The 20452-nt window shown below is 36.4% G+C and overlaps 1 protein-coding gene and 1 long non-coding RNA gene across 2 annotated transcripts in view; one reads left to right on the forward strand and one right to left on the reverse strand.

Moving 5' to 3' along the window:
• Positions 1–953: 953 nt before the first annotated feature.
• LOC134673841 (transient receptor potential channel pyrexia-like) overlaps positions 954–20452 on the reverse strand; it is a 34455-nt gene continuing 14956 nt past the window's right edge. Inside the window, exon 10 of the mRNA XM_063531877.1 lies at positions 954–2368. Coding sequence (XP_063387947.1) covers positions 1442–2368 — 927 coding nt within the window. The 3' untranslated portion in view covers positions 954–1441. The remainder of the gene's footprint in view (positions 2369–20452) is intronic.
• On the forward strand, positions 5394–18045 carry LOC134673923 (uncharacterized). The gene is made up of 3 exons (XR_010099525.1): positions 5394–5497; positions 7095–7254; positions 17103–18045. It is a non-coding gene; the product is annotated as an uncharacterized LOC134673923 (long non-coding RNA).

Here is a 20452-nt window from a genome sequence, read left to right on the forward strand (position 1 = left end):
CTCCGCTTCGCGTCGTCCGACAAAATCGAAACTCATCCACGAATTGCCCTTTCCCGGCCTCTGCAATAATGTACTATTATTCAACTTAACTTACCTCTTATAGGCATTTTATTTCCACATAATAGCACCACTCACAATATTTATATTCTTATATTCAACCCGTGCCAAATGAGAACTCCAACTGCTAAGTGATTGATTCCTTATCGTCATTTGACAATTTCGGTCAGACTTAAGAATGTTTAGACACGGCTCTTAAATTGGGGCATTATCTATGAAAAGAGACCTTATTGTCGATGGCGCTTACGCCGCACAGCGTCGCGCGGCATTATAATTATATCGGAGCATCGTTAATAATGGCGTAAGCGCCATCGACAATATATATAGTAGTCCCTTTTCATAGATAACGTCACAATTAGGTACAGTCGCCATTGTTCTATCTTTATCTTATGTTTGTGTGCAACGTAGTTTTAGATTAATTATGATTTTAAAATGTTGCCACGCCCTAGTAGGGTATTGTATGTAACGACAAATATAAAAGAACATCTTGTAATACCGTGGTTGCAATTAATAAACGATTATGATTATATATACAGTGTGGAAAAATAAGTCGGGCCCTGGAGGGAAACTAAGTTAGCGCATTTTACTTAAAGGAGACCTTCCTTTATTTTTAAATTAAAACAAAACTGCATTCAAAGATTTTTCGAAAAAACTTATTTATTAATCTAGGGCTTTTTATTTTTTATATTTATTCAGTTGTCAGTTCTAGAGCTTCATAGCTCCATGAAAAGACGATGTTATCAGTAGATAAGCGTATCCTTAAAGATAGCCGCGGATTGTTTATTTATCGCTGGAACTGTGACTAACACTACATGCATACACTGTCAACTGTCCATCGGTGGACCTTATTACAAAAGGATTAGAGGGTCACTGATGGAAAGTGTGTTCATCGCACAAATAAATGCCCTTATCGGGATTCGAACCCAGGACCACCGGCTTCATTTGCAGGGTCACTACCTAGGCCAGGCCGGTCGTCTATTCGGTCGTCTATTAGGTGTGCAAAAGTTAAGCTAGCTTCTAAGCTTTAACCTACTGATAACTCATTCTTTGTCTCTTGTTTGCCGCTTCTTGTGTGCCGCTGTGTTACATGTTATTTACTAAAAGGTACAATAGCAATACAAGGATTTTATTTAATTAAAAACAAAAATAGCAAAGTTAACATACATATTATCTTACATTAGTTACATAAGTTAATTATAAAGTGAGTATTACTTGACGAGCATTAATCACAGGCTTCGATCACTAGGTACCTGGGAAACCCACAAAAGGCGGAGCCTTATGAGTAACTAGGGTATAGGTACGTAATAAACTATAGAAGTACATATGTATGTATGTATTAAAATTTGTTTAGTACCTAAGTATTTTTTGTGTATTTAGTAGATACTTAAGCATCTGTTTCTCTCTTCTCCATTTGTTCCTTGAAATCCAATATCACCTGGTACATAGAGTCATATAGATCGTCTTTAAGCCGCATATTCATTGGTGGCTGCAGGGATTTTGATCGAGAGCTCTCCCTTTTACCCTGTCTACTTCTCCTATAGCTCAGGGTATGATTATTGGTCGACGTTTCTTTCAAGCTTCGCATCTGCTCCTTTAAATTGGCCATATCGTTGGATAATTCAACCAACATTTCCATAACTCCATCTAACTTTGTCTTAGTCTCTTTATCTTCAACTGTATCGTTAACTTTATCTATTAAAGCATCGTACAGCACATCTATTTTCTTACCAACTATATCTTTAGTATCCACTTTGACATTATTCTGTTCCATAGCTTTCTTTACGATATCACGGCGTAGATGCAGAGGTATGTAAATGTCGTCATGGGACAAAGAATCATTGAGGTCGAAGTAGTATCTGATTCGCCATAGTTTTTCTTTTGTTGGAAAATTGTTGATACTGTAATGGTATCTTTTATAGTAAGTATTTATTGGGAAGATTTTACTAATTAGTCCGTATACTAGGAAATCTAAAGTGATGAGGAGTTCTACTTGTTTCTCAAGCCTTTTCGTGTTACCAGCGACATTTAGTTCATTGACGTTGCTGACGGCGACACCTACCATGAAATTCATAAGGACTATGCCAACGAACATGAGGAATAAGCCAAACAGGAACCTGGTGACTTCTGTTGAAGCTCCAAGGATTTTCTCATGCTTTTCATCAAACATGTCATCATAGTTGAACTCCTGGGTCATCATGACGGTGGTTTTGACGAAGGCTTTCCAGGGGTTCTCGAAGGGGTCCTTAGCTCTGTATTGGATCATGAAGCTGAGGGAGAAACCGAGGACGAGGAATACGAAGGTCAGTAGAATCTGTAAAAGAACAATCCCGATTTTAATCATGTCACAGATACCTACAGACAAACTACACAATAATAGTAGTCAATATGTACCTATACAGGGGGTGTATTCGAGAACGGACATTTGACGTATCATGAGGATATCCAGTTGATGCGGATAAATCATGACTTGTGGAATCGCGTACAATCACCACCTGTCAGTGAACTCTATCCACACTAGAGGTGGGGGTGTTGTACTGAAATAGTTTTTGGGACAGGTTTTTCCTAATGGACGACGTTTTGTTTGTCGAGTATTTAAAAGCACGGACTCTATTTTTCGAAATATAACAAATATGAAGTTGCCAACACCTCGTACCTCCATTCTTATTTTTACTTTAAGTAAAATATTTTTTTGTTAACAGACAGTCGTCTGGGTGTCTGTTGGATCAAAAAATAATGGAAATAATTTTTACATTGTTAATATGTCATTTGATTAATGGCCTTGGCTCAAAACGTCACCATACGTCAGATCAGACTAATGAAAAGTCGATATTTGCATAAATAACCCTTATTTGTAAGTCGCTTAAGTACGGTAAACACGTAAATTGCCTATTTGGGGTGGTACACGTAAAACTGGTATTTTCATAGAAACGTACTTTTGGTACGCATTTTGCCAACGTGTCCCAGCTCTAGTTAGGATCACAATGTATCGCAAGTTGTTACATTTGACAACTTGTGATCGTAACTGTCAATGAAACTAGACTTTTTTGTCGATGGGTATGGCTGCCATATTTGGATTTATGACATTCAAAAGGGGATCCTACGGCATAGAGTAAACTGCATGCTCATTTTTCTACAATACTTTGATTCTTCTACTGGACGCAAGATGGAGTTAGCAGTCAAATTTCGATCTTGGCGTTATAAAAGTAAACCGCAAGAACATGACATGCAGTTGCGTGGGTGTAGATCTATCATGAAACGAACATGTGACAATTGTCTATGATTAAAAAAATAATTGACAAATAATAATATAAAGCGATACAATACTACTTCAAAATGGCAAAAAGAAAACAGATTTATTATAAACATACTTACAAATCATATAGGTAAAAAGTATAATTTTTAAACCAATGGTCGTGGGTCCTAACCCCGGCTATTAACAATGACTTTGTTGTAACTATCTTAACCAATTGCTTTTCTGTGAAGTAAAATAATTATCATGAGGAAGATGGAGTAGCCACAATAAGGTATATATTTTTCCCCTCTGGGTTAGATGGCAGGGAGAGATAGTGGAGAAAGCGGCAAAATAAGCATTTATTGTGTTGTTAAAAGCCCTAAGCCATGAGCCAGGGTATGTGAGGTGCATGATTACTTGATTAGGGGCTAAACTCTGGAAAACCGGACCTTCGGCGACTAGCTGCCAACTTTCCCAACTCACTTTTACATCAGCTCCTTTGATTAATAAATTCAGGTAAAATTCGTAAGAACTAAGTGCCTGTGCCATTCTCTACATCCCAACAAACAATTAGGCGACACTTAGCACTTATTTTATCACCTAAAGACATATAACGGCTGTAGAATAGCTATATACTCTAAGCTTACAGGCTCTGGTGACATCAAGGTCTTTAAGAGGTCCATGTATAGCTTTAAGATCCACAGTAGCCGTTTTGGCCGCTATAATGGGTCTTAAGCAGCTAGTGTTATAGCTCAAAGTGAATTCTACCACCTTAACATCTATATGAGTAATAAGCAGCTGCAATTTTCACTTAAGGTTCTAAACAGGCGATAAAAACTCTTTTATAGCTCCGTTACTCGCAATCGCTTCTTAACTCTCTTGTCTCACTTACAGTTGAAAAGAGAAGTTATGAGTCACTTTTATAGATCATGTAGTCGCAGACGGGCGTTATTCAATACCTTAGTACATCTTATAGTGTTATTACAGTCTTACTTACAACCTAAGCCTATAGCGCCATGTTAATATGACCGATGAATCAATAAGCAAAACAAAATCTGTTAATTAGCACGTAAATACTTAATAAAAATCGATACTTTTACTCAATATAGACATAATGTTAGTATTGTTGTATTTAAAACCGGACTTCACCTATATTGTGTAATTTTACGAAAATTAAATACGGTGGACCACAATTTAAAAAATATTATATTCAGATAAATATGCAAAGGATCAGAGGCCCTTTAAAATTTTGTTAGTAATACATATAGTTATTGACAGTGTAATTAATTTCGCCATCATAAATCCGCAGATAACACCGGCATCAGTGAACTAAAATAATTATTTGCTTTTATTTATCCGCCATTACATTTCACTTCAAGCTGTCACAGTGCAAGCTTACAAATAATAATACAAAATGGAAACATCTGCAACCAAAGCAGGCAGGGCTAAGGAAAAAATGTGCAATTACCTTCTTGAGTGTTACAAATATTGACTTTAAATGCTAATATACCATCTAAAGCTGAAAGTATCATCTACATAGCTCTACACTACTACTCAAACAGTTAGTAGTCGCTTATTTGGCACCCTTTTAAATCCTAAGTTGTTAATCAACGCTATTATAGCACTACTTTAGCGCTCTTCTACTACAACAGTTTGTAGTCACCTATATGCAACCCATATAGCTCCTAAAGAATTAATTAACACTATTGTAGCTCCACTATACCGGTCTTATGTCTCTTTTTTTATCCGCTAACCCTACTGTAGCACTGTTATAAATCTTATGGTGATAAAATTTGTGCCCAATCCGGGGTTAAAACGGGGTTATAGCCGGCTATAACTCCTATTTTTAGAGCACTAACTACACCTAAAGAGTAAATAGGCGCTTATATAAATCTCTTCTAACGCTTAAATTTAGCGCCTAATGTTAGTTGGGATTGGACGCTATGCCTAATTAGTTGTTATTGATGTTGAATTTTCAGTGGCATATAAGACACCGGTCGTATAACGACTTAGAAATTTGGATGTTTTCAGTTTGAATGAATAGCAAACTGGAGAGTTTTTGATTAATTTCAAACTTATTATTTTAGGTATTTTGTGACGAAAGGTCTTCACAGACATCGACAGAAAATCGGGAAAGCCCGGCCAGATGCGTCAGACCACGCAAAATGGAGGATTCCATGCCTACTTGTCTTCTTCTACCATGTATAGGTATCCATAATAAAATTATGTCATTAAAATACCGTTTCTTCGCAGCACTACACTTCAGTCCTTTTATTAGAATATGTAAATAATTTTGTTCTGTGAAACTTATTTTGTGTTACGAGGCTTACGAGTTACTTTGACCTACTCGTATTTTGCCACCTTAATAATAGTAGCCTCGAATTGGTTGTTATTTGTGGCTTTCCATAAAATAATAAGGGTACGTCTTTATGCTTCAAATGCAATAAGGACGTTTTCATCTGAAATTCCAATAGAACTTGGAAATTCCAGAAGCCACATTTTTACAAGCTTTTATGTAGTTTCACTTTCACCTGCCCCGTTGTTTGTTTGTATCAATCAAATCTAAATACCCACTTCCCGGGTGTTCAATTAAGCTGAAAATTTGCATGCATAAGTAATCAAGTTTTCACAGATGTTTCGAATAAATATAGTTTTTTCAAAGGTTGTCTCCTTTCAATCATAGACAGAGACAATCATACAATCTTTGTCTTACACTTTACACTAGTACTAGCACCCAAAAGAAAAGGACGACTATAGATTTCCCGGTTCTTACTGACTGACAAATTGGTTTGACCAACTACTTATATAACATTGATGGATCAAGGCGGTTTGTTTACAGCCTGCCGCGAAACCCGAAAAGCGATATTTCTTTATCTGCCACTCTATCGCTCGGATATGCAAGAGTGATAGAGTGGCAGTTAACGAATTTGGAATTTCGTGTTTCACCGTAGGCCCTTTGTTTGTGGTAATTTTTCCCAAAAGACGAATAGAAGTACGCACGATAAACGCCAAAAAGTTGCTATTTAAATGCTTATCATATTAATTTAAATCGTCGTTGGTGGTTCTTGCTTGTGTGAGTTATATAGATGGTCAAGCAAATCTTTTCAGTTATAAAAGGCGCGAAATTCAAATTTTCTATGAGTCGATATCCCTTCGCGCGTACATTTTTCAAATTTGCCGCCTTTTTCTACTGACAAAATCTGCTTGATCAACTATAAATGTCACTGTACCTTCACCTGCGGACTCAACCTTCACGTTATATTTTTTTTTTCAATGTTCACGCTGTCATAGTAACGAAAATAATAAACACGTCAATCGAAGTCAAGAAATTTATATCCAAGAAAAAAATGCATATTATATAAAAAAATTATGAAAAAGGAAAATATTATACAATGTTATGTAAAGAGCTTTATTTTCATATGACCCAAGACTTAGTCGAAGATTTCAGAAAACAATATCCAGCAAGCACCGTCTGGCTCTCTGCTTGTAAGATATGGAAATACAATGCACGTACCTACATATAAATATGTGTAATCATGTGCCGAAGCATATTATTAAGAGGCAAGGGGATGTCCGGTTCTCCATACAAACGTAGTCGCAATTTTCCTCTCTGGATATTGATATTATGGAATATGGAATATCAAAAAACTGACAGTGCTCAATGCATTCTGCTACATTCTTCAAATTTAGATTTCAGCTTTCAGGTTTTGGCATTATTTTCTTCCATCAATCTCACGTTCTTCAGTGTTCATGTGTACAGATTTGTTCAGTTTCAGCACAGATTATAGTTACTTTATGGTTTCAGGAACGCATGAAAAACGAAAGTTTAAAAGATAATAAATTTACGATGGCTGTGGGAAAGCAACAATAATTTAAAGCATCGATATAAGATAATCATCTATAAACTGTTTTCGGCCATAGCGAATACGTTTACCGCTAAGAATGTCTCAAAGTAAAAAAAAGAAGTAAGTAAATATTAACTGACGTGTCTCACTCCGCGATTTCGTTGCTTTGCTACAGGTAGCTAAAAGTACGTCCGTTCGGCTCCAATTTTGGGGTTTGCCATAAGCCGCGCGTGGCGCTGTCGCCACCTAGCGGCCATATCTGTGCTGATCGTAACAGACGCGTTTTGTTAGAGAGTGAGTCTTCTGTACTTAGTACTATTATTTATTCTGTGATTAAGCTCATAAGTACACTAAGGTAGAATTGTCCGTCTATCCGTCCATATGCCACAGCAATTTTACTCAAAAACTATATAATAATGAAATTTGGAAAGTAGGTATTTTTAATTTTGTAAGCCACTACTTACTCGTAGGTTAGAATTTCAACCGGTTGGCGGTGGTGAACCGATTTGGATTTTTTTTTAAAGTATAGGTATCCCGTTTTTATCAAATCCCAGTTCTGATCATGGGTCCATCCGAACTCCTCGAATCTTATAAGTAGGCATACATATAGCGATTTTTGTGTTTTCATCAATAAAGCAAGTATTTACGTTCAAAAAAAGTGACATTTAGTGAAGTGGATCTACTCATAGGAGGTTTGTTTTTAGCGTTCCGTACGTCAAAAAGAAAAAAAACGGAGCCCTTATAGGATCACTCGTGCGTCTGTCTGTCCGTCTGTCTGTCCGTCTGTCACAGCCTATTTGCTCCAAAACTACTGGACCAATTAAGTTGAAATTTGGTACACATATGTAAATTAGTAGTAGTTTTTTTTTAATAATTTTAAAATACATTTATTCGAAGTTATTTAAGAAAATAGCCTAAAAGTTACTTTATCTCCGAAACTACTAAGTCTAAAATTTTGAAATACAAAAAATACACAAAATATAAATATGTACATAAAATCTTCACTTGTAGATGACAGGAAAACCTATTAGAAATGTGCAGTCAAGCGTGAGTCGGACTTATGTACGGAACCCTAGAAACGCGAGTCCGACTCGCACTTGGCCGGTTTTTTTAAATTACGTGTAGGTATGTTAGTAAGTAGATTTTTTGGTACTAGAAATAATATTAGTATATATATAGGTATACATACTTAACTTAATAGTTTTTCTTTCACCTATGTAAGTAATATGTAAAAGGGACCGAAATATGTAATAAGAGGTGTAAAGTAAATACGAGTATTACTATACGATATGTCCAAACAAAGATCGCTATGATCAGTACAAGTTATTTTTTTAGGTCCCGTACCTCAAAAGGAAAAAACGGGACCCTTTAAGGATCAATTCGTTATCCGTCCGTCTATCCGTCTGTCCGTCTGTCTGTCTATCCGTCCGTCTGTCTGTCTGTCAAGTCAAGGCCCTTTTAGTGCCATGCCTTATGGGAAACGGTCGCAGAGATAGTTCAGAGCCGGAAACCGCTACCAACTTTTAGTATGTTGTTGGGCATGGCATTGGGTCTCCAAAACTGCCGGGAGACGGCGGCGCCGGCCATCTACTTCAGCGGAATGACGTCATCAAAATGACTCCCGCTTCGTTGCGAATATTGCATACTGCACCCAAACTATGCATAGCACATACACGTGTGGGGTATTAAATGAAAGCCAATTAAATAAACTTTATTTTATTTATACAAAGTGTACCAAAATATGCAACAGTTTAAGAAAAATTTACAAATAAATAAAAATTACGTAAAAAAATATTCGATTATTTGGGTTTTACAACCAAACCAAAAGTCGGACGATAAAGCAATGTACTACAACATTAAAGATGACGTCTCAAGCCATACACTGATATCAATAAAATCAAAATTGGACCAAATATGTGGAAATTATGCATCAAAATGTAGATATTTGCCCATACAAATGCATAAAAGTTAAAAAAATCCAAATTGGTCATTTTCAGGATAATCCGCATAAGCTTCTAGTATGTTATTAGCAATATGACCTGGATTCTAAAACTGCCGGGAGACCATGTCTGTTGTTCCTCAGTTACAAATAATGACGTCATATAAATAATCACTGCCGAATTTCGCAAAATGTAAATTATAGCTATACCACGAGTCTCACATACACATGTGTTACATGTAATGAAAGGTTATTAAATGTATTATGATTCACCTAAACATTGTTTGTAAAAAAATGTACGGTTTCAGAGCTAGAAACAACGAAATACCACTTTTTATGGAAAAAGTAGATATGTATCAATTTTATAGCTAAACTAAAATCGTCAAAAAAAATTTGCGTATAATATTTGAAAAATCAGTTATTCAACTATATATCACAATTTAAATTTTACATTTCCGACAAAAACTGTGGAAGTTCTGGAAAATAAACTAAAGCGCCCCAACAATTCTACCTTAATGCGCCCATATTATGCAAAGAATAGTTCTAATTATCGAGTATTAAATGGATGAACATTACATAAAATACATGAAAACGACATTTTCGAATGGAACCATAATTAAAAAAATAATAATTTACTAGATAAGTAAGCAAAATACTGTTTCTTTAAGTACCTAATCTCCTCCTTTCAAAAATGTAGCTTTTGTGAGCTGGGCTATAAAGACAAATAAATTGACACCTAATTTATCAAAATCAGTTCAGTACTTTCATGCAAACGGTACCTACACATGCACGCATAGATAGCAAATTCTGCCGTAGTCGGACAAAAAATTAAAATTCAATAATTAGACCTTTACTATTATGGCTTGGCGTGGCTTGGCATCTAACGTTGAAACCCTCAGGCCGTAGATGTTAGCAGACCAGAGGGGTGACCTGTATTTCGGAGGATCAGAGGGAAAATTCTGCCAGCCTTCTCAGCTCAGCCTTGAAACCCTTGCACCACTCAAGATTCCACTTTTATAAGAATACCCAACTGGCGCGAAGTGGCGCAGAATAGGGCAGAGTGACGCTCTTTTGTGTCAGAGGTCAAGATCCTCTTTGGGTCACTGAGCCAGTGATGTATGTATGCATGTATGTATGTATAAGGCTAATCGAGGCTTGAATATATAATTATGTATTTTTTACATGAAACAACTGAACTGATTTTGATAAATGAGGTGTCAATTTATTTGTCTTTGTAGCCCACGTCACAAAAGCCACATTTTAACCGACTTTGAAAGGAGGAGATTAGGTACTTAAAGAAACAGTATTTTGCTTACTTATCAAGTAAATTATTATTTTTTTAATTATGGTTCCATTCGAAAATGTCGTTTTCATGTATTTTATGTAATGTTCATCCATTTAATACTCGATAATTAGAACTATTCTTTGCATAATATGAGCGCATTAAGGTAGAATTGTTGGGGCGCTTTAGTTTTTTTTCCAGAACTTCTACAGTTTTTGTCGGAAATGTAAAATTTAAATTGTGATATATAGTTGAATAACTGATTTTTCAAATATTATACGCAAATTTTTTTTGACGATTTTAGTTTAGCTATAAAATTGATACATATCTACTTTTTCCATAAAAAGTGGTATTTCATTGTTTCTAGCTCTGAAACCGTACATTTTTTTTACAAACAATGTTTAGGTGAATCATAATACATTTAATAACCTTTCATTACATGTAACACATGTGTATGTGAGACTCGTGGTATAGCTATAATTTACATTTTGCGAAATTCGGCAGTGATTATTTATATGACGTCATTATTTGTAACTGAGGAACAACAGAGATGGTCTCCCGGCAGTTTTAGAATCCAGGTCATATTGCTAATAACATACTAGAAGCTTATGCGGATTATCCTGAAAATGACCAATTTGGATTTTTTTAACTTTTATGCATTTGTATGGGCAAATATCTACATTTTGATGCATAATTTCCACATATTTGGTCCAATTTTGATTTTATTGATATCAGTGTATGGCTTGAGACGTCATCTTTAATGTTGTAGTACATTGCTTTATCGTCCGACTTTTGGTTTGGTTGTAAAACCCAAATAATCGAATATTTTTTTACGTAATTTTGATTCTTCTGCAAATGGCTCTTAAACGGCTGAATATTTTGATACACACTGTATAAATGAAATATAGCATATTTAACTGGCTTTCATTCAATACCCCACACAATTATCGTCGTTGCGCTTTCCTAAACATACATGTGCGTTGGCATGACTTTTCAGTAGACGAAAAAAACTGTTTTAACTCGAAACCATAAGCTGAAAGCCTAAAAAAATATCACGAAAATTTGTAAAAAAATAGGTAGTTTCCAATTAATAAGAAATCACTTCAGAAAACCGCAGAGTTTAATAGATTTAATTTTTTTTTCACTTTTTGTGCACATGTCAGATTTGTTCAGAGTCAAAAAAGTTATACATGTGCAAGCTATGCACATAGAAGATTTTTTTTTAACATATTCTTAACGTTTTGGTTTTATATGTGCTCCAAGTAGTTAAAACAGCCTGATCAGTAAATTTGTAACAGATATGAGGTGAAATAAAACAGTGATATAATCGAAAAAAAGCGATTTATAAAAAAAGAAACAGTAGTCAGAAAAAAATCTTCTTGAAGTCGAACAAAAAAGTAACAATTTGGTCAGATACCTAAATAAATGATGTTTTATAAGTAGGTACATAACTTTCATATTTCCCATTAGGAGTTCCATATTATTCTGTAATATAAAATAATATAAGCCTGGAAAACCAGTTTTGTTTAACATAATTATTTTATCTATTTACCTATAAGTATTCAATTTAAATAGTATCTAGTCACACTTCCGGGTAATGGTGGAACTACGTCCAAGACTAATCATGATGCAAGTTATCATAGAAAGAATGATAGTCTCTGTGCATATATTTCTTCAATGACTGTAAGCTGTTATATTTCGACTTCTCGAGTTTCCTGGGCATATCATATATGGCAGACAACTGGGCGTCAGAGGCTCGTATTCTTTGAGGCAACAGTTGCCAGTGATCTGGGTGACGTAATTTGTAAAATACCTCTCCATTTTTATACAAAAGTCCCCTGATGTCGGTCACAACGGGATCTCCGACCTTTTTTCCGGGTCTGATGGACTCAAACTCACATACCAATTCATAGTTTTTGAAGAATGTGTAGTCTAAGTGATGAATTACATAAGGGTTAGTCTGTCGAGCTTGACCCATTAAATTGATGTAATCACTAGGAGCAAATATGGGAGGCTTGAAGAGGTTTTCTAACGTAGAGTGAACACTGTCAACCTGCATCATAGTATGGCCTTTTTCAAGAATCCGCTGTTCTATTTCAATATGTTTGTCATTTGTAAAGTTAAGAAGAGCTGAAGCCAAAACTTTGTTCCTGTTTTGATAGCAACAACCGTCTGAAATAAGAATCACTTTTTTGAAACCTTGATCTACTTTCGAATTCAAAAAATCTATGATACAACTCGTAAACTGATTAGCCGTTACACCACCATCGCCTTCGTGCCACACGTATAAGTGCACTTCTTTATTGTTGTTTACATATATTGTAAAGTTATGTATTTGTAGTTTCTGTTTGTAGTAAATTTCAGAAACCATCAATTTTGGTGCCAGTAATATACTTTGGACATCCATGGTCAGAACCAGCACTTCCGAAGAACATAAAGATTGTGCTTCTTCCTTGGCATGGTAGGCTTCGTCTTTCATTTTTTGATGCTTTTCAAAAACAGTTTCTTCAATGTTACCCTGCTTAAAGGCAGTACATGTGTCACATTGGTCTTTTCGCGGCTTATATATTGATATTTTTTCTATTTTCAACACGGAACAAAACAGCTTTCGATGTGCAAACTTTTTGCCATTAGCAAGACACCATTTCTTGTACTCTCTATGCATATGTGACTTGCTCCTGAATGTGTCTTCGACATAGGTTCTCTTAGAACTAGCCCTGCAGTAATGGCTTGGCACCTTTGGCAATAGGGCCAACCACTCCTTAGTTGAATCGGTTTTTCTTGAGGAAAAAGCAACATTTCCTGTGGATGGATGGGAATTATTCTTCCTTGGTTTGCTTTTTTTCTGTTTAGAATTCAGTTCCGTGCAATCACTGATAGATTTTATCCATTCAATTAAAGTCTGGTTGTTCATATCTAACGTGTTGAGCAAAAAACTTTTACATACTCTTACAAACTCTTTATTGCCATTTGGTAGCAAACAATCAAAGCCGCATTGTTTTTTGGAATTCACGTTAGACGTAACTCGTCTTCTAAGCACTGGCCTAATGTATACAAGGTTTTTTAAATAAGCTTTTTTCTCTTGCCACGTTTCTAAACTCCAAAAGTAGTCAAAAACTAAAATTCTTTGCTCCTCACAAACTGTCCCACAAAGAAAAGTCCTCGGAGTTTTAGCTACTGCCAAATTATGAGTGCAAGGCTTGGGTTTCATTTTCTTTTTCTCTTTTGTTACAAAATTTTGAGTTAGTCTGTCATTACTTTGATTTTTTTCTAATTTTCTTCCTAAATACTGCTTTCCCGTCACTCCCTGTTTTTTATTAAATAACCTATCATTTCGATAGTCGTAAATATCAATCTGCGGTTCCTCAGTAGCCTCTTTTAAGAAAATGATTTCTCCAGTCTGGTCGTCCAGCACACAATTGTCGTCTTGGATCCTTGAATCATTTTGGCCAACGTTAAATATCCCAGTTGTTTCATCTAGCTCCATGGAAGTGAAATTGTTCAAACCGCTTGATTGTTGATTTGGTGCTGAAGTTGAAGCAGGGATATTTTCAAAAGTTTTTGCCATCTCGCTCTGGGTGATGTAATGATCGTAAGTAGCTTCTCTGGTTTGAGGTGCGGGGGCAATTGACTGTTCTGCGCCAATGCTAGCATCAAGAAAATAGGAGTCTAATGAAATATCCCCAGTTTCCATAAAGGTTATAGAGGGAAGAGATGAATTTGGAATCAAAGAATTGTTTCCCAACGAGAGGGTTATATTTTGGTTAGCCGTGCTATCATGAGAGCCGATGGGATTATAAGCATTTGACGGAAATATATTCGAAGAAAAATGTGGTTCTTCTACTCTATTTATATTCCCTGTACTCATATCCACAAGAAGTTTTCCTCGCCGTCCTTTATATCTTGAACTCATAATTAGACTATTCCGGTGAGCCTTCTACTTAAAAGTACCTACAACCAATATACGAGCTATTAAAGTAGGTATCTCAACAAGTGAAACTCGAATAATATGCCAGGAAACAGATTACAAGAGACAAGACTTTTTAATTGTACCTAAATAAGTTAATAAACCATTAATTTACCAAAAACTGTTCGGAGGGTCTTCTTAAATTGGAAGTCTTACTATAGTATACGTATCCCCAACTTACGGTGAACCCCACTACAAAATAAACCTCTCATTAAATTAAACACGTATGAAGTTCATACTTCTAGCTATAGCTAGCCGTTATATTTATTTGCTACATCGATTTATTTATATCATACAATAAATCAATGCGAACGATCAATTAATCCAATAAAATAAACTATCTTCCTACCTACAAATGTATCAAACATCGAAGCAGTTGTAAACATAGTTTATTTATATAATAAGACCCACGAAATAACGAATCTTCATTAACATGAGTTTATTATAGTGTTTTATTAATGAAAGTAGAAAAACTTACCTGTAACTTCACAATTTTTCGTATTTTTTCACTTATTTTACACTACAAAACCTTAATTGAACTCAACGTACCGCCAGAATGCATAAAGAATAAAAAAGTGACATGTGCAAACCAGACCTGATATGTGTTATTTGCCTAGTTTAATACAAACGGATAAGTGTCTTGTAGACACTTATATGCTTTTTAAATGAACTTAAATCACATATAATCATTGTATTCTCCGTTTCTATTACGATTTTCGACATATTTGTTTTTGTAACAGACGCGGCTTGCAAAATTATTAACGAATCGCAAATAAAATAAAAAACGGAAATATGCACATAGATGTTTTGGAAAGCGCAACGACGTTATGTGCCATGCATAGTTTGGGTACAATATGCAATATTCGCAACTAAACGGGAGTCATTTTGATGACGTCATTCCGCTGAAGTAGATGGCCGGCGCCGCCGTCTCCCGGCAGTTTTGGAGACCCAATGCCATGCCCAACAACATACTAAAAGTTGGTAGCGGTTTCCGGCTCTGAACTATATTCCCATAAGGCATATGACTATTTATGTCGGGAACGGGTGTAGGTATCGAGTTGAAGAGGAATAAAGTTAATACGATTATTACTTACTATAAAGTACTCGTATGTCTAAAGAAAGAACGCTATGATAAGCAGAAAGTAATTCTTTAGGTTTCCGTACTTCATAAGGAAAAAACAGGACACTTTTAGGATCACTTTATTGTCCGTCTGTCCGTCCGTCCGTCCGTCTGTCCGTCTATCCGTCTGTGCATCCGTCCGTCTGTCCATCTTTCTACCTATCTCTGTGAATGATCATTCCGTAAGAATTTATTCCTAACTCGTCTAATCTTACAGACATAATACATTTAAATTTGTTGTTGAATCATATGATGATCAAGCATTCAGATTAAATAAAATGAGTGATATTTAATGAAGTGGAACTGCTGATGAAGACCAGCTGGAACACCCTAACGACGCGTATTTCACGTTTGGCAATATGTCTTCTTCGTTATGTTTAATCTGCAAGTTATTTTTAAGCATCATTTTAGTCGAGACCTATTTCTGGTGATGGGTTCCAGAAAGAATAGACGAAACTTTTCAAATATTTTATATATAGGTACTTATAGTATATTTTTACATTTGCATTTAAACAGTGCTATTTGGTGAATGGAACTTTTTCATGAAGACCAGAAAGTAACTTCTCCATGACAAGTATTTAATAGGTGTTTCGGCTTAGGCTTTTAATTATTTATTATTTATACCCTCCCGGGCGGAAGAGAGGGAGGAAGAGAACTGACCACAGCGAGTATAGAATCACTCCACCTTATAAAACCAAGTCCCCCGCCGCGCTGTTTGTGTGTATGTATGTTCGCGATAGACCCAAAAACTACAGATCGGATTTTCATGCGGTTTTCATCTATCAACAGAGTGATTCTTGAGGAAGATTTAGGTGTATAATCTGTTAAGGTTTTGTGTAACCCGTGCGAAGCCGGGGCGGGTCGCGGGGTTGCATGGTACTAACCAATATGGCGTAGTGGTATCGTCTTGGGTCGTCCTATTCGTTTTTCGCCAAGTTCTTAAATTAGTCCTATTTTGCTTTCGTCACGCATTCTACATTGAAAGCCACCGACGATTGTGACGAATGTAGAATGGGTGACGAAAGCAGAATAGGACTAATTTAAGAACTTGACGAAAAACGAATGGGACAACCCAAGACGATACCGGCGTAGTTGGTGTTCATTATACGTAGGTTTAGGAACTTGTCGCTTTTTTTAAAATTTAATTTCCAAAATCTCGATCCTAGAAGAAAAATTGTGAGGACCAAACTTGTAGAGAATCAAATTTCCTACAATTTTTGTCCTCACGGTTTTACTGTAAAATCAAAAATGCCCGAGTTATTCAAGAAAAACCGTTTTTTGAATATACACAGAAGCCTGATTCAGTCTACTTTTTGAATTTATACTCCCTTGACCCCCCCGAGGGACCTACGAAAAAAAATCCAAGAACTGATTATTCACAGGTCAAAATCTATAATGACTGAACTAAGATACCTACAAAGCAGGTGTTATTGGCCCGTCTTTATACACCTGTATCCTGTATATAGTTATACATACAACCTACGGAACATTTTATTTAATTAGATGGGTGATGGGAGGATATTTGACCTTACAAATGACTGTGCCCAAACATTTCCGAAACATATCGAACGTTTTAGTTGCAGTTTTCAGTAGTGTAAAATAATTGGTATATTTATCGTACCTCGTGTTATAAATGTAAATATAATATATTATTTTTTAGGTTCAATATACTGGCATTGGTTTCACCAAGAACGATGAGCGAGAAGCGATTAGAAATATAAAACTGGAAACGAGTTGGGGCGTCCGGCTGCGACCGAAGCGAGTTTTTGAATGCGAGTTTGACGTTTTAAACACCGTATTTAAGGTTAATAAGGTCTACAAGCTTCGAGAAGGAGGTCAACCGCCGAATCCAACTTGGTTGGGCAGCGTTCGGGAAACTACGTAATGTCTTTTCGTCCGACATACCTCAGTGCCTCAAGACGAAAGTCTTTAATCAATGTGTGTTACCAGTGATGACTTACGGCTCCGAAACGTGGTCTTTCACTATCGGCCCCATCTCAAAATTCAAAGTCGCTCAACGAGCTATGGAGAGGGCTATGCTCGGAGTTTCTCTGCGTGATCGAATCAGAAATGAGGAGATCCGTAGACGAACTAAAGTCACCGACATAGCCCACCGGATTAGCAGGCTGAAGTGGCAATGGGCAGGCCACATTGCGTGCAGAGAAGATGGCCGATGGAGTCGAAAAGTGCTCGAGTGGAGACCACGGACTAGCAAACGCAGCGTAGGACGTCCACCCACAAGATGGACGGACGACCTTGTTAAGGCCGCCGGAAGACGCTGGATGCGGATCGCTTCCAACCGGTACGAGTGGAGGTCCAAGGGGGAGGCCTATGTTCAGCAGTGGACGTCTTATGGCTGAGATGATGATGATGATGATGAAGGTCTACAAGCAAATATCAGCCTTCGTGAATTAAGTATTGTAACCTTAGTCACAGAATAGTAGTACAGTGGAACCTCGATAGCACGGATCTCAAGGGAAACGCCAAAACTTCGTGTTAACGAGGTTTTATCTTATAGAGTGCATCGACTTAGAGAGGTTCTTGTAGGTTTTTGTTAGTCTTAAAAACACATTAAAATTCGTGTTAGGCAGGTGATTATACATAGACACGTAAAAATACAGTTTCTTTTTTTTGAGTTACAGAGGTTCGTTAGTAATACCGATATAGATGTGGTAAAACAATACGACTATTTTTTCTAGTTGCATGGTCTCTCCGACCGCCAAGCGAACATCGCTTAGCGAGTACCTACCGCTAAGCGACTTTATCGTTGACAGCTTTTATCGCTGCGAGTAAAGAGTGCAAAGAGAGTCCTCGCCGGCAATGTGAACAGCCAGCGATCAACTATTAATATAGGTACCTATCTATTGTCTTTTACCGACACGGAATCTCTATCTTATCGCTTACACGCCCTTGGTGCTTGGACTAGTGCATATCCATACTTAATATTATAAAGGCGAAAGTGTGGCTGTCTGTTTGTCTGTCTTGTCTGTTACCTCTTCACGCTTAAGCCACTGAACCGATTTATTTGAAATAGGTATGGTATAGAGATTGGTATTATAGTCCCGAGGAAGGACATAGGATAGTTTTTATTCCAGAAATCATCCCTTAAAGGGGTGGAACTTTGTATGGGGACTTAACACAAACTGGACAACAAACTTTGTCAATAGGAACTGTCCCGCCCGCGCGGTGTAGCACCGGTGCTGGTGCACGATTTAGTTGGGTACATAGAGATAGTTTGAGTCCCGGGGAATGACAAAGGGTAGTTTTCATTCAAGAAATTACCCTTTAACTGATTGAATAAAATAATAGCTACCTACCTAAATTAATAATTCCACGCTGAAGATGTCGCGGGGAAAAGCTAGTATATATATAACAGAGATGAGCCACTGAAAATATTATTGATACACAATTATGTAGACACCTAACCTATTTTATATTAAGTAAGGATATATTATTATCACTGCCAAAATAAGGTTAAAGGTGCCGCCCTGTAGTAGTAGAAGGTATTGTGATAAATATTTTTCTTTCATATACCTATATACTATGGACATTCCTCGATGGCACCAAGTTGCAACCAGAAAGCGATGATCACACGGCAAATCAAATTCTGAAGACTATAGCAGCCACGTCAAAGGAAGATATACCTACCTATTCAAAGAATGTTTATTGATCCTATTTGAAAGCAATCCTACAATCATGATCATACACGCTATATTTGTTAAGATTGTTGTTATTTAATTATCCTGTGATTAATAATTTAATTTAATTTATTTAAGGCCAACTAAGGATCAATTTCGTCATTTTAATTTAAATCTTACAACAAATGTTAGTAGGATACACGCACAAACTTATTAACTAACTACATATTTACAGATGATGGTATAATAACAACAATTTTGACAAATTTGGCGTGTATGACCATAATTGTAGGATTGCTTACAAATAGGATGCCATATACAGGGTGGAAAGATAAGTCGGGCCCTGGAGGGAAACTACCTTAAATCCTTAAGCTGGCTCATTTTACTTAAAGGAGACATTCCTTTATTTTTAAAAAGAAACAAAACTTGGTACAAAACAAATTTTTTATGGTAGTCTCATTGCGGCCTTTGTATTAGAACAATAATAATCCAACCAAAATTTCGGGTCGACAATTGAGTCCAGGCCTGCTACCAAAACCTGATGTCCTATTTAAGGTGAGGCGGCACTAAACATAGGTCCGCTCGTGCATGGAATACTGCTGCCACTGGCTATCAAATCTGCTGCAGACTTTTTTTGGTCCGACTATCAGCTGGCAGCCCTGGACTCGATAGAGCGCCGGGCTCATATACTTTTTGGCGATGGCTGTCAAATCAAAGTTACAAAGCCTCGATCATAATATCATCGCCGACGAGTTACATGTCTATCGGTGTTCTATCGGATATATCCTAGGGAGTGCGCAAAAGAATGTGTTATTCCCACTAGTTACCACCAAGTTCTTACCAGTGGTAACTACTGGGCATTTTTTCCCACCTTTTACCACTGGTAAAAAAAATCCCACTAGTTACCACCAACTCGGCTTGGTGGTAACTACTGGGAATTTTTATTCCCAGTAGTTACCACCAAAATATTGTTAGAATTCAATACTAATAAAAACAGTATAAATAGTTTAGTATAAATGTAGCGTGCTGAAATAAATAATTATGTGTCGCTTAGTGATTCAGTAAACTGCTTTAAATGTGATCAAAAATATTAAAACAGTTTTACCGGTATAAGTTTAAAAACTAAAATAGAAGAGTCTCATTCTAGTTAACTAGAAATTAACTTAGTATCCGAATAAAATGTATCTTATTAACTGTAAATTGAATTACATATTTATACAAACGAACAAATCAATCAGTCAAAAACGGACAGAACTGATTTCGTTTTATTATTTAGAGCTACTTCATTTCGTTCTATTATAAGTATTATAACACGACGCAGAGCTGGAATATGTAGGTATTCATAATTTGTAGTCAGGCTAAATAAAAGGGC

This window comes from Cydia fagiglandana, chromosome 19 (assembly GCF_963556715.1).
Source record: "Cydia fagiglandana chromosome 19, ilCydFagi1.1, whole genome shotgun sequence".
Taxonomy (NCBI): Eukaryota; Metazoa; Arthropoda; class Insecta; order Lepidoptera; family Tortricidae; genus Cydia; species Cydia fagiglandana.